This window comes from Pseudochaenichthys georgianus, chromosome 9 (assembly GCF_902827115.2).
Source record: "Pseudochaenichthys georgianus chromosome 9, fPseGeo1.2, whole genome shotgun sequence".
NCBI classification, from domain to species: domain Eukaryota; kingdom Metazoa; phylum Chordata; class Actinopteri; order Perciformes; family Channichthyidae; genus Pseudochaenichthys; species Pseudochaenichthys georgianus.
Window position 1 is genome coordinate 33542119 of NC_047511.1, and position 15826 is coordinate 33557944.

General features: G+C 40.9%; 1 protein-coding gene across 1 annotated transcript; it reads right to left on the reverse strand.

Annotated features, from left to right (window-relative positions):
• Window positions 1-1446: 1446 nt before the first annotated feature.
• On the reverse strand, window positions 1447-15125 carry ggt1a (gamma-glutamyltransferase 1a). Its single transcript, XM_071204397.1, has 13 exons — window positions 14312-15125; window positions 7636-7812; window positions 7395-7525; window positions 7221-7310; window positions 6720-6912; window positions 6196-6356; window positions 5884-6033; window positions 5302-5438; window positions 4643-4830; window positions 4342-4469; window positions 3305-3417; window positions 3109-3222; window positions 1447-2435 (listed from the first exon to the last, which is right to left on the reverse strand). The coding sequence occupies exons 1-13, from the start codon at window positions 14344-14346 to the stop codon at window positions 2289-2291; spliced, it is 1764 nt and encodes a 587-aa protein (XP_071060498.1). The 5' UTR covers window positions 14347-15125; the 3' UTR covers window positions 1447-2288.
• Window positions 15126-15826: the final 701 nt, after the last annotated feature.

Here is a 15826-nt window from a genome sequence, read left to right on the forward strand (position 1 = left end):
TCATCAATTTGCACAAAACCATTTACAGCAGAAAGCTTGCTATTTGAGTGATTTTCATTGCAGCAGAGGAATTTACATGAGAAAGAAAAGATCTACTATCTTAGAGATATTGCGTTTCCTTTCAAAAACAACCCGATTTCTTTTTTTTAAAGCAGCTTAAAATATTTTTGAGTTTAGAAAAATGTATGAATTATACAAATCTGACTTGAGAGTGAGCTTTGTACCCATTGGCAGCATGTTGTCCCCACACAGTGAAATGGGGTCAGTCTCTTCGGGGGTCCTGAGTGCTGCACACGTTTTGTTTACAGTCCAATGAGGAAAACAATTCATTCAATGTATATGTTCAAGTGCTGAAACGGTGAGTTAATAAAGTTAGTCAATAGACAAAGTTAATTGACAGCAAATCGTATAACCAGTGAATCTTAATTCATCAAGCGAAACATTTATTAAGCCTGCTGCTTTTATGTTTTTACTGTTTGTGCCCTGGACTAAATGCATTTACCACACTACATTTTGCCAACCCTTAAGATTTCAGTCCTGGTTGCTTAGAATTTGTATTTGAGTGAAAACAATGATTTAACAGTCTTGCTGTAAATATATATAATTGAAATCACAAGCACCCTGTTTTGAAAGTGCAAATATATAGAAATTGTAATACTTTCATCAGTGCCTCACATGCTTAACCCTATGTGTTACCTCCTTTGAGGATAGAGACATAAATTGACATTTATCTAAGCAAAACTATTCTGGATTGCCACTAAACGTATACTTCAAATACATTTTTCACATGTGTCTCTAATCATCCTTGTTAGGGAAATTATTGACCTAGACTCCTAGATATGACGTACAGGACCAACCCTGACGTTTGTTTATCTCCTTTAAGGACATAGGCTGCTTGAGCCATAATGTTATTGTTCCCATTCTGTGACCGGTCAACACTAGGTCACAGATGGTCTGTTGTTGTGGGTGCACTGGGACACTTCCTTCTATGTTGTTTGTGGACTCCAGGGTATGACATCCTCGAGGCCATAAGTGACGGACGCAAGTGACTCAGTGTGCCCAACTGTCTAAAGCTATCTTATCAAAACATGTTGATTACTCTGTGAAACCAGTTAAATGGGCTAACAAGAGAGAGGTTCTCCAGAATTGACATGGCAACCACCCGTGCAGTCAGACCGTGACTGCTGTGATTGTGATGTGAATTCTCCGGCCGTAACTCCAAATAAACCTCCAGTGTTTGACATCGAAGCTCCTGCTCTACCCTGTCTCCTTCCTGAGTCGGTGACTCCCACCGCATTGCTACACAGAAGTTTCCATAACAATCCTCGTATGAGATTCATTAAAAATACAGAAGAACAAAATCTGAGAGAGATTGTAGCAGTGAGCACATTTTACCGTGTGGTAAAATAAAACATTTTTGTTCAAAATGTTTAATAACAAGCATGGCAACACACATGGCATAAGAACAATGCATGTTTAGAAAAATATATCTGCAAATGTATTTTTCAGAATATACTATACGTTCACTTAACCTCTACTCGATATTAAACATTTACAATTCAAAAAGTAATAGTTTCATTAGAGAGTCACGGTAGAAAACAACACGTTCAGTTTCTTCTATACTCTTTGTTTTCAGGATCAACTTACACCAGAAGAAAAGTTTAGGTAGACATTTTGATAAAACAGGCAAACAACCTGAGGTGTTTTTATTAATTTGGTAAAGCTCTAGCTTGTAATTGATGGTTGATACCAAACTCCCCTCTTTCTCAGACAAATTGTCCAATTATTGACAACAGCTTTTTTCATAAGACAATAAAATGAAGGTACTACATTGACAACCTACATCCACTCAGATTCTTACCTAAAAAACATTTATTTTATTTTTGTAATTAGTCAGTTACTTATTCGTAACTGACTAATTAGTCAGTTACTTATTCGGTTGTTTTTTCAATATGTCCAATACTGTGACATACTTAAAAAAAGTTCACTTTATAAAGCAGAATGTGTTGAAAAAATCACCAGTTCCCAGTAGTGGTGATCCAAGAGTAAAACTACCAGTTATTTTACTTAAAACCTCAAAGAATGATGCCAAAAAGGAAGAATATAAATGCTGAATTACTGAGTTCGAGTAAAAAAGGTTTTGAATTGGAGTCATTTTCCATGTTTGAGTAAGTGGTGGCTGTGTCTCCATGGCTTAAATACTGCTTGAGTCTCCAGTGCAGGCACCTGGTTGTGTTGAAGCTCTGTCCGAGTGTCTTTGAGGAGAACAGAAGGTCCTGAAGTCACGCTCAGTATCCCGCTGGATAGCCTCCTTTCCTGGGGTCGGACTCCGCACAGAGACGCTCCCCCTGCCGCACCACCGCCTGGACCACAGAGTCTGGAGTCGGCAGCAGCTGCGTGATGTGATTCTTCTGGACCAGACCTTCCAGAACACTCTGCCATAGTATCATCATCACACAAACATATAGAGTACAATGCAGAGGGTTAAAGAGATGGCTCATGCCAAAATCAAAGATACCAACTCTTTCTTGTTATGCTATTTATCAATCCAGATTGTTTTGGTGTGAGTTGCAGAGTGTTTAAGATATTGGCCTTATGGTCTCTTTCAAGAAATCTCGACCTGGCTACCTGAGATTACCCACAGTCCTTGTTTTATTATTTTGTTTTTATCAAACTACAACTGACAAATGTCTTACCCCCAGAAGGATTTTAGCAACATGGCTTAGAATTTACAGACATGGTTATCAGAGGATATATTTAATTCATCCAGCACCATCAATAGGTCAAATACCTGCAGCAGCAATACATTGCTAACTTCCCCTGCTTTGTTTTCTAGTGCTTATTAGCAATTGTTAGCAAATACTGATGGGTGAACGGATTGTTTTTGCATTGCGATGTTTGAATACAATTTCAGAAACTAAAGCCAAATCACTACTTAATAAGTCATGTTTTATGTAGGTTTCAAGTTTGCCTGTACGTTAATAAATCACTCCAAAAAAACAGTGGTATGCTAAATAAAATACTGCACATTTCAACTGAGGGTCTCCTGGCCCTTTTAGCAGTTTTCCAGATGTTATTTTGCATTAAATGTCTCCACGCATAACCCACCTTTTCAAAGCCCTGCTCCACGACTGTCATATTTGGGTTGAGCTGATTGTGAACGCGCGGTTCGTTCACAGCTTTCTTTAGGTCATAGTTGAAGAACAAGGAATTCAGGATGACCTGTTTCAGTCAGAAAACATTTTAAAATGTTAAATAACTGACTGTGTGTCTGCTGGATGGCGTGTGAATGAATCAGACTTACTAATGCAGTGGCTGTGGTGATTTTTGTACCACCAGACGCTCCTACAACCATTTTGACTTTGTTTTCTTTGTCGAAGATGATAGTAGGACACATGGAAGACAGCGGCCTTTTGCCTGCAACAGATAGAAAAATAGGGCTACAACTGCTTAAAGCTGGGGTTGGAAGTTTTGGGGAAAATGCAAAACAAACACACAAAAAATACAGCCCTTTCTTCTCTGTCCTAAGCCCCTCCCAGACAAGCACTGTCAAATGTGAAAGTACTAGTTATTTGTTTCATTGCAAACAAATGGGTCTGAAGCCTTTTACAATGACATGTTGTAATTTGAGGCTCAAGCTAGCCACATAGCCGCAGCCTGGAACATTTGGTTAACAATTAACAGAAGTAAAAACTATAACTAACACTTTCTCTCAATCTATAACATGCTTTGCCGATGTTGACACAAGTTTGATTGAGTTTATTGTATTTCAAAAGTGACCTGTGATTGGTAAAAGTTACCCTCAAAGGCGAGATTTTCTAAGCCTGAAAACAGATCCAAAAGGAGATGCAGCAGGCTACTTTACCTCTCAATGCTAAAAGGTTATTATATAGTTTTCGCCCAATTAGACCATTTTACACCATTACATTTGAACTTTTACCTTGGATTTACCATTGATTGAATTATTAATATATTTAATAATTAATAAAGTCAATTTTGAAAGCTTAAAACAGCCACAAGAATTTGATAAAAAAAGAAAAATGTTCTATCAGCAGGGTTACACAGTTGGAATCGGCTTGTGCTTTAAAGTGTAAGAAGAGGAGGCTGATAGTGAGCTTAAGATATCAGTGTTCGTGACACTGACAAATCCAGGAACAATAAAAAGGCTGGTGAAAGCATCAACTCTGCATCATCCCCAACAGAGAAAGAGTCAACCTTTTGTGGTTGTGAAAACATGTTTTTGTTTTTAACACTGCTATCCATCAACGAAGATGGTGTAGAAGTTTTAGCCTAAACCATTGATTGGTGTAAAACAAGTGTGTTAACTCAGTCCAGCCACACCTGGTTGAATGAAGTTGTTTGGTGATGGAGGGATCCCAAACCCGTTGGTCATGTGTGGCGAACTGAAGTCGTCCATTTCATCGTTGAAAATGATTCCAGTTGATCTCGACATGACTTTGGAACCAAAGCTGGAGAAATAAAACGGCTTTTAAATAGTTATTAACACAAACATGTCACAGATGATAATCAACTGAAGTGTTTTCTTTCTGACAGGCAGTTTCAGGAGGAGTAATAATAATCCATTAGATGTATTACTGCACTATCCAATGCACCCAAATGTGCTTCTCTGAAAACTTCGTACTATAAATTAATGGTGCTGGTGGCCGCCACAGCGCTGCCGTCCTCAGCTATGACCGACAGGTGAGCCGTCCCGTGGTCGTCTGGGACAAAGTAGTCCGGCTCATAGTAGCTGTCTGGGTGGGTGGTGTCGTCTGTAATTTTACTTCTTATGCCATCAGCAAAGTAGTCTGAGGTCATGTTTAGGATGAGCTGAGGAGAGAAAAACAAGTCTGTCTCAGAGCAGCAGTTCCCTGAGAGTTTGATTGAAAAATCCTAAATGGCAAACAACAGCAGAGTTACAAAACGGTAATAGTAACTGTAATAATTTGAAGAAGAAAATATAATCAACTTTGAAATTACTCTAGCTAAAATGATTTATTAATACTATTAGTTTTAAGCATTATCTTTAATCCTACTGGAATTTCGAATGTTCTCATAACTTCGCTTTGTTTATATATATATATATATATATATATATATATATTCTTATTTTTAAATGAAGCCATTATAACTTGACCCAATTTCCCCCAGGAGATCAATACGTTATTTCTGAATCTGATAACAAATGCACATGGTGCCCCTGACCAAACTGCACAGTGGAAAGGACAATTCAACTGTGAAGCCAAAAAGCTCCAAAATAAATCTATGACGCATAACAATAATTCAAAAATAAAGGCTTACATCGGTAATATTTAGATAACGTGGGTCCCCGAGTCTGCTCCTCTTGGCATAAGCAAAACGAAAAGCCTCTACGATTCGATGGTACGTCAGAGTCTTTTTCTCAGCTGTAGACACACTTGTGCCTGTGAAGTTGTACCCTGCAAAAATAATATGAGGAAAAAACATCTCTGCATTTTATAAAGAATCACATTATCTTTGCTTAATCAGTTATTGAGTCCTCTGTATCATTATGTTAACAATTCATTTCAGTCAGTGGCAGGTCATTAAAACTGGGAACTCTTAATTCGAATAACAGAAAAGCAATACAAATATGGGAACATTCCTACAGATTCATTTATGAATACATTAAATATTTCCCCAATTGGAAATTAATGATGCCACTCTTTATTTAAGGCATGACTAAAGATGGTCTGCCTGAACAGATTGGGTGTTGATGGTGAATTAAATTTGGCAAACAGAACAGAGTCGTAGCTCTGTTTTCTGCTTCCAAAAGAGGCGGAGAAACATTCCCAGGGACGACCTGAGGGAACCTGACATCCTTTCTTCTACATGGCTGCACAAGTACTTGGCCAAGCTCCTCACCCTCCACTATGTTGAGTATGAGTGCCAGCACAGGGCCACTGGAGGGGGCGTCTGGGACATGCATGGTGTATTCCCCCACATTCAGCTTGAGAGGATTCTCATTGAGCACAGGCTGGTACTCCAACAAATCCTCCAGGGTGATAATGCCTCCTAGAACAAGCACATAAGTGTCAGAGTGAAATTACACTAAGGAATAATGCTCAATTGACAGTAATTGTGGTATTTCCAATTTCCAGGTCTTACAGTATAAGAACTAATAAATAGTTTGAATCTATCTATAAACAGAAAAATGAACAAGAATTAACATAACACCTGCTGCCTGGATGTCCTCGACGATGATCTGTGCCATTGACCCGTTATAAAACACGTCAGGCCCCTCCTCTGCTATTCTTTGGTACGTCTCGGCCAGCTTTGGAAATCTAACAATGTCGTTTTCCTTCAGTATGCTTTTTTGAGAATCACAAAACACCTCACTGGAAGATGATAAAAGAGAAAGAAGAAAACCAGTTAAGTTTTAGTGTTTTGTCAATAGAAATGTTTAAATGTCCGGCTTTGGCAACCCCAAGGGGTAGCATAAAAAAGCCACACTGGCAAACAGACATTGCACCCCTCTACCTCTCTACCTAGGACTGCACCAAGCACTGTATGTATATCACTATAGACAATTGTCTCCATAATAGTCAGATTTTTCAAGAAACATACAATTTTCCTACACAGAATTTGCCAAGATTTTGGAAATCCTGCATATAGTTTTTTTTACAGAGAATGAAATGAATAGATTGACAAAAGTTGCTCCATTAAACGTTAATCTACCATTGATGATGTTTCCCCCTCACCACATGTTGGCGTCTCCTTCAATGGAGTCTTTGCTCTTGGAGATAGCATGAGCCAAAGCTTTTCCAATAGGAAAGCCATCTCGAGCCAAGGCAATGCTTGGCTCAAACAGATCCTTCCATGGCAGCCTGCCATGCCTCTTGTGGGCCATCTCGTAACCACGGATCTCCCCAGGAATTGCTATGGACAATCCACCTGTCATGTAGAAACAGCAGCACCACTATTTTACTTTTTAAAAGGTATTTTTTTCAGTCAACTGTCAGACTGGTAGACCAGAATAGAAACAACCCTGTAACCAGAAGCATGCTCAAGGGAAGAGAAAGGTTGTTAAGCATGAAGGAACATAAGTTGATGGATAAGTTGGAAACTCAAATATGAATCTCTCTTAGTCTATCTGATACAACGTTAGTCATGTAATATTAGATGAAAAATCTTTAAAGTTAGCAATCCACATTTTTCTCCTCTCTGCCTAGGAAATACTTAAAACAGCTTCAGGCTAGTACCTGTACGGGAAAGCTTTGTGTTGTTGCCAAACATGTCTTCTGTGGCGTTCATGGGGGCCGTTTCCCTTGCATCAATGGTTTCTACCTTTCCTGTTGAGCAGAAGATTAGGATAATTAGCAGATTGTGTTTCTTCTCATTTAACTGTTTTTTTTGGACTAATAATGCACACTTACCTGTGGCAGCGTCATAGATGACAAAAAATAGCCCTCCTCCGATGCCCATGCTGTGAGCATTCAGAAGACCGACACAAAGCAAGGCTGCGATAGAAGCATCCACGGCTGACCCATTCTTCTTCAAAATGTCCCTGCAAACACAAGAATACACTTAGTAGAAGCATGGACTCACCTATAGACATGTAGATACACAGTATACCGCTGTGTCACAGTTGGAAAACAAAAGTCTGAATTGCTGTACCTTCCTACTTCTGAACACTTTCCAGCATCAGCAGCCACAGCAGCCTTTGAGTAGAAGTGGTCCAGGGGAGGGGGAGTGTTTTTCTTCCCCAGGCCCATGAACACCCCCAGGAACAGGCTCACTGCGGCCACCACAAGGACCACCAGACCTGCAATCAGGGACTTCCCAACCATTGTCCTGCTCAGGAAATCAAACAGAATTTCTCAGAATCTAAACTGTTGACCTCTTCTGCAAAATTGACATATAATGCAAGGCGAGGAAGACAAGGCAGGCCAAGTGTATGCAATACAGTTCAACACAAGGTAATTCAAAATGCTTTACAACATATACAAAAATAAAAAATCATTAAAAGCATTGTGATATGGTGTGACAGACATTAAATACATTTAAAGCAGTAATTAAAATTTCCAGAAAATAAATCTAAATAAAACAGACTGTGGGGTCTGAGTGCTTTTTAAACCAGCAGTAGTATAACTAAATTCTCTGACAGACCGGATGCCATTGTAAGACCTCAGAAATGAAGTGGACTCGAGCAGCACTTTTTATCTTCAGTAGACGAGTCGAATTAATACTGCCTAATGCCATAGATATTAACATTACTACCCAACAACACGTTGAAGTTGACAATTGGACAAATAAACAATTTCACCCTTGTGCCTTTACGCACAGCTATTATCAGCAGTAAATCAAGTAAACGGCGAGAGTAAACGGCGAGAGTAAACGGCGAGAGTAAACGGCGAGAGAAAACGGGATGAAAAAGCACCGTCGTCTTATTATCCACCGTCACAACAAAACCTAAAGAAAACCTACGCTGAGGAAGTGAAGAGTCGTAACGTCTCATCAGCTGAATATTAGGAGTGATAAAATCTGGATCTGCTATGTCTGGAGATACATAGCCAAGAGGCTTGGCATTCAGAATGCCCTCCATCTTCTGTAAGTACAGTCTGGAGCACAGTTTTGCTCACCGTCTACCCCTGTAGTACAACTCTGAGAGCAACATCACGGGAGAACTCGGTGTATTAAAGCAAAACGTGATCTGCTCCCTGGCTCCCCAAATGAAGTTTGTCAGATAGGAGCTCAAAGAGTTTGCCTCTTTTGGCAATGAAGCGCCGACGAGACATCAGAAAGGCGTTGGCGTCAAGACTTTCTAGGAGGTCTAAGTGCAGGCATTTGTAGAGTATGCACCATCGCTTCTCTGTCGGCCTTCTAATCTTAACAGGGAAGGGACCAAAACAGTCTACGCCGCTTGAGTAAAAAGGTGTCTTACACAGACGTCGACAAGCCGAAGGAAAGTCTGCCATCTTGGGTACAGAAGGCGTGGCTGGCACTGCATACAGGTGTTCTGATACCTCTTGATTGCTTCCCTCCCCGCAGGATCTAAAACCTGTGACGCAGTTCAGCCAGCACCTTCTCTGGTCCAGGATGAAAGAGCATCTCATTGAAGTCCTGGATGATAAGCTTAGTCAAATGATATTTGGGATCTAACCAGACGGATGAAGGGAATCTGACTTCAGCCGCTCAGCTCTTCGCAATCTCCCTCCAGCTCTGATAAGTCTTGTCTCCCTATCATACTCAATAGACAGAGAGCCCAAACTACTGTTGGTTGGTAGGGAATGATCAGACCTTAGGGCTTTAACCTCATACTGTATGGGAATGACTCCAACTGCGTAGAAGGAGATTCTCTGATTTGATGTAGTTAGTAGGCGGCTTCATCAGGTGAGCTAGAGCTCAGATCGATCGCCTCATGTAGGGACTAAGTAGTTGATATCAGGGAGTCAAACAGATGGGCTGACAGTCACATGTCCACAGAAAGCTGACTTTCACTGTCCTCTAGTTCTGGATGGGCGGAAGGGCTGGTCGGCCATTGGTCTTTGGAGTGACCGAGAACTCAGGGCCTTGGCGCCAGCGATGTAGCCCAGACAGCTCCTTCAAGGTCTTGCTGATGTCGTGTAATGGGTTGTTCACGGTATTTACCCACCGTTACAAACAAAACCGAAAGTAAACATATTGCCAGCACGCAGGCACGGCTTCACCGTTGACATCACTCGCATGTAACGGACCAAATCACTGCGATCATTAATGATTGAAACATATAGCATCAACAAACAGACTTATCAGCTTAAAATGTAAAACCTGTGGGCTTTCTAACATCTTCTAGGTGCTTGAACTGGACCAATAGTTGTAAATATTTGTAAATGTGTGTGTCCTTTGCATAGCCGTTAGCTTAATTAGTTGTTTTCCATCATATGAGCCAGTGGAGGCATGTAGATCGTAAAGAGAAGAGGCCCAAGGATGGAGCTTTGAGGAACCCCACATGTCATATTTGTCCTCTCAGATGTTTAGTTACTTATAGAAACAACTTATTTCCTGTCCTTTAAGTAAGGCAAGGCAAGGCAAGGCAAGGCAAGTTTATTTATAGAGCACTTTTCAACGCAAGGCAATTCAAAGTGCTTTACAAAAAAAAATTTAAAAAATGAAAGACATTAAGCATTAAAAAAGAAAAGCTAATCAAATAAACATTAAGAAAAAAAATACATGGATAAAAGTTACAGTGCAGTCTAAAATATAAATAGTTCAATTAAACATTACAAGAAAAAGTACATGGATAAAAGTTACAGTGCAGTTTAAGATATGAATAGTTCAAATAAAAGCAGCGACAAAAAGAAAAGTCTTCAGCCTGGATTTAAAAGTAGTCAGAGTTGCAGCGGACCTGCAGGTTTCTGGGAGTTTGTTCCAGATATTTGGAGCATAATAACTGAACGCTGCTTTACCATGTTTAGTTCTGACTCTGGGGACAGAAAGCTGACCAGTCCCTGAAGACCTGAGAGATCTGGATGGTTCATAGTTTAGCAGGAGGTCAGTAATGTATTTTGGGCCTAAACCATTCAGTGCTTTATAAACCAGCAGCAGTATTTTGAAATCTATTCTTTGACACACAGGAAGCCAGTGTAAAGACTTCAGAACAGGAGTGATGTGATCCACTTTCTTAGTGTTAGTGAGGACTCGAGCAGCGGCGTTCTGAATCAGCTGCAGCTTTCTAATAGATTTTTTAGTGAGACCTGTGAAGACACCATTGCAGTAGTCGAGTCTACTGAAGATAAAGGCATGGACAAGTTTTTCCAAATCCTGCTGTGACATTAGTCTTTTAATCCTAGATATGTTCTTTAGGTGATAGTAGGCTGATTTAGTAACTGTTTTAATGTGACTGTTGAAACTCAGTTCAGAGTCCATGACTACACCTAGATTTCTGGCTTTATCTGTTGGTTTGAACATTGCACACTGAAGCTCAGCGCTAACTTTTAAACGTTCTGCCTTGGCTCCAAAAACCATTACCTCAGTTTTATCTTTGTTTAATTGGAGAAAGTTCTGACACATCCAGTCATTGATTTGTTCAATGCACTTACTCAGTGTTTGAATTGGAGCATAGTCTCCTGGTGAAATTGTTACGTACATTTGTGTGTTATCTGCATAGCTATGGTAACTTATTTTGTTGTTCTTCATTATCTGAGCCAGTGGTAGCATGTAGATGTTAAAGAGAAGAGGCCCCAAGATGGAGCCTTGAGGAACCCCACATGTCATATTTGTCAACTCAGATGTGTATTTACCGATAGAAACAAAGTTGTTTCTGTCCTTTAAGTAGGATTTAAACCAATTTAGAACTGTTTCCGAAAGTCCCACCCAGTTTTCCAGTCGGTCCAGTAATATGCTGTGGTCAACAGTGTCAAACGCAGCACTGAGATCTAATAATACTAACACTGAAGTTCTGCCACTGTCTGTGTTTAAGTGGATGTCGTTAAAGACCTTTACAAGAGCAGTCTCAGTGCTGTGGTTTGGACGAAAGCCTGACTGGAACACATCGAAACAACTATTTAAATGCAAGAAATTACTCAACTGTTGAAAAACAACTTTTTCAATGATCTTACCTAGAAATGGCAGGTTTGATATGGGCCTGTAATTGTTCATTACTGAAGCATCTAGATTATTCTTTTTTAAGAGCGGTTTAATGACTGCAGTTTTCAGGGCCTGTGGAAAAATACCTGAGTGAGGAGATTTGTTTACTATATGAAGTAGTTCTGAGGCCATGCAAGGCAAAACATCTTTGAAAAATCCTGTTGGAATAATATCAAGGCAGCAGGAGGAGGATTTCAGAAGTTGTATAATGTCCTCCAGGTTTTTATCATTAATCTGATGGAATTGTGTCATGATGTCTGAATTGATGTTAAGTGGACACAGAGACAACACATTTGCTGTTCCTGATGCAGAGGCACTGACTGCTTGTCTGATTTTCTGAATTTTGTCAGTGAAAAAGGAGGCAAAATCATTGCACGCCCTGGTGGATAGAAATTCAGAGGCTACTGACACTGGGGGGTTAGTTAGTCTGTCGACGGTAGCAAACAAGGCACGTGCGTTGTTTTTGTTTTTGGTAATGATGTCAGAGAAGAATGATTGTCGTGCGTTTTTCAATTCCAAATTATAAAGGCCAAGTCTCTCTTTATAAATTTCAAAGTGAACCTGGAGATTTGTTTTTCGCCACCTGCGTTCAGCTTTTCGACATTCTCTTTTTTCTGTTTTAACGGTCATGGCCTTTCTCCATGGAGATATTTTCTTCCCAGTCACTTCCTTTACCTTAATTGGAGCAATGGCATCTATAACATTTTTAATTTTTGAATTAAAATGATCTACTAGCTCATTTACTGAGGTGTTAGCAGGGGCAAGTGTGGAAGAAAAATTCTAGAGTAAACATTTCCCTAGTATTTTCAGTTAAACATCGCTTTGTGGTTACCTCTTTTTGAACACTTGTGTGAACAGAAATAGAGCTCTCAAAGAAAACACAGGAATGGTCAGACAGTGCAACATCAGTCACCACAACCTTAGAGATATTCAGACCCTTTGAGATAATTAAGTCCAGAGTGTGCCCCTTATTGTGCGTGGGCTCCGTCACATGCTGAGTCAGTCCATAGCTATCAAGAACACAAAACAGTTCTTTAGCCCCTCTGTCCTGGGGGTTGTCAACATGGATGTTAAAATCACCAACAATGACTAGACGGTCAAAGTCAATACACACTATAGACAGCAGTTCAGTAAGGTCATCAAAAAAGCTTGCACAGTATTTGGGTGGCCTATAGATATTTAGGAACAGAGCTCGATAGGAGCATTTCAGCTGAAGGGCCACATATTCAAAAGAATCAAAGTTTCCATACGATGTCTTCCTGCATTGAAGGGAATCATTGAACAGAATAGCAACTCCACCCCCTTTCTTATGCATTCTTTCCTGACTCATAAAACTAAAGTTGGGAGGGGTTGATTCGATAAGAACAGCTGCACTGTTATTTTGTTCAATCCAAGTTTCTGTTAAAAACATAAAGTGATAAAATCATTGATTAAAAATGTTTTTCCTGCCAAAGACCTGACATTTAATAAAGCTAGTTTAAGTTCGTTAAACACACTATCAGTCATGTTTTTTGTAACAAGCTGTGGCTGACATGGAATCACTGCTAAATTAGATAAACTCACACAAACGTTTGAGTGCTTCCTGTATCTAAGATCATTCACCGCTCTTAATCTATTACCTATCAACACAGATATCGGCAAAGCTACTGGCAGGCAGGGCCCGGGCATGTCCTGGAAAGAGTTGAGAGTGCCATACGCCCTTGAGCCTGGACCCAGCAGATATCAGTTTGCAGATTGTTTTGGTTTGGATGATTGTGGTAGGCATGGTGATGAAGCCGGGGGAGATGGTGCGCGTCTCTGCTTTGGTGATTTTGGTGGCCGTCGTTGAGGAGCGGGGGTAAAGGACATGCTGCCAGCCCTGCGTATCGCCTTAGTCTGGTCTTTGAAATCCAGGAAGGAATCGGTGCCAGCCCTCTGTATCTCCTTCTTGTGTTCCACGATCTTCAGGAGGGTGGGCGAGGGCGAAAGGGTGAACGGAGTATCCTCAAAGGCGTTGACAGGGGGGGGGGGTGACGGGCGGTGGGGACTCCTCCGTGTGTTTCATAGGTCTCCCATAATCAGAACATTCCTCAGGCGGGTGCAGTGATACTTCTTCAGGGTTTTCTGCGCGATGTGTTGTGTCTATCTCCTGTTTTGATTCCTCTTGCCGCTTGTCCTTGGCAGAGGGAACAGATTGATGACGCAGGCAGTTGAATATGTTAGAGATAAACAATTTCACTCCTGACTTGTTCAGGCAAACTCCATTTGCCTTGAAAAGATGTCTGCGGTCCCAGAAAAAGTTAAAATTGTCAATAAAATGCACAGAATGGTCAGTACAGACAGTTGAAAGCCAGGTGTTCAGTGCAAACAATATGCTGAATCTCTCCACTCCTCTTCTGACTGGCGGTAGAGGGCCACTGATGAACACCTCTGCATTTAGAGAGCTGGCAGTTTCCAACAGACATTTAAAGTCTTTTTTCAGCACTTCTAACTCTTGTTTCACAACATCATTTGTTCCAATATGTAGTACCACATTCTTCACAGTCGGATGTTCAGCCCCAATATGCAGGATCTTCTCAGCCAAGTCAGAGACTGTATCCTTGGGAAAACAGAGTACTTTGGTGTTGTTCTTACTACACAGACCTTTTACATCTCTTACAGCAGAGTCACCCACAATCAGAGTTTCAGGCCCAGTCGTTAGCTTTCCCTCTAGCCTTTTACTTTTGGAGTAGCTATTGGTCCTTACCCTGCTGTGTGAAGAGGACGGGTTATCCAGGTCATCAGAAAGAGGTCTCCGGCTCTCGGTCAGCGGAGCGTATCTGTTCTGGATTGGCACACTTGGTGGTTTAGGAGGATTTTTTGTAATTCTCCCTTTAGCAGCTGTCCACTGCTGTTTAGGGGTTGAAGAGGCGCTCCTCTTGGGTGATAACAATGCAGGCCAGCCGGTCGCATCACATATTTCAGAGTGTTGGGCTCTGCCCGTTATCCTTCCTCCCAAATCCCATGAAAATGATTTACTCTTAGGCTTTGCACCCAGAGAGTTCCAGGGAGGACCACCACTTGTAGATTTATGACCCGGTACACAGCCCTCCTGTTCCTTGGAATCCTTGTAGCTGCTAACTAGCTGTGAGTTAGCATACCCTTTTCCATTATTTTGCAACACTGGTAAAGTGGTGTCATTCCCACAACATAGTCCATTCACTTCCACGTTAACTTCCAGCCGTTGCATTTTCATTTCCAGCACGGCCATCTTCTGTAGAAGTTTGTGGAAGTCATCTGTAGAGAACGGAGGCATTTTTCTACCAACTAGCTTAAGCTAAATAGCATGCAGTAGCCTACCAGGCTTTAGCTGTTGCTAGGCCACGCTACTGTAAGACTGGGGTCGCCGTAAAAATGTTGAAATATGGCTGAAAACCTCCGTCTATTTACGAAGAAGAACTGTCCCAGTGATAGGTTAATGTCCAGGAGCCGCTGCTCGAAGTTTTCAGAGAATAAGAATAGGAAAATCAGCATAAAAAGTAAGCAGAGGCAGGAGCAAGCAGAAAAGCGTCTGCACTGTAAGAAAGATAAGCAGAAGTAGGATTCAAACCAGTTTAAAGGTGGATTCAGTAGGATTCAAACCAGTGTAAAAGTGTTCCAGAAGGTCCCACCCGGTTTTCCAGTCTGTCTAGTAATGTGTTGTGGTCAACAGTGTCAAACGCAGTGCTAAGATTTAATAATACTATCACTGAGATTCTGCCACTGTCAGTGTTTAAGTGGATGTCATAGAAGACCTTAGGAAGAGCAGTCTCAGTGCTGTGGTGCGGTCTACGATTTGTGTATCCCGCATGTGATTTTCTCCAAAAATGTAATGGGTTCTTCTTTAGCCAATGCTACACCCTTTCACCATGATAAAAGACAATTAGGCCAGTACTGCTGACAACCAGTCAGGCAAACCAAATCAAAAAACATAAAGCCCAAAAAACAACAATCATATTTTTTTGTCAGAAAGGGAGAACCGGAGGTGGACTTACCTTCGCTGGAGACTATTGGTGAAAAAGAAGGGAGAAGAAAGAGTTGGCTAACTAAGTGTGTGTCAACGGTAATGACAGGGTGTTTACCATGACCAGCTTCACTCATTGGTGATGATGTGAACATGATGTGTCATCTGAGATCACGTGTCACAATACACAAGCATGTGCTTTATTTGCACATTTTTATGAAATGTATAGACAGAAAAACATGCAGATAGAAAGTTATAGAGGACCTGGAGAGAAAGTAT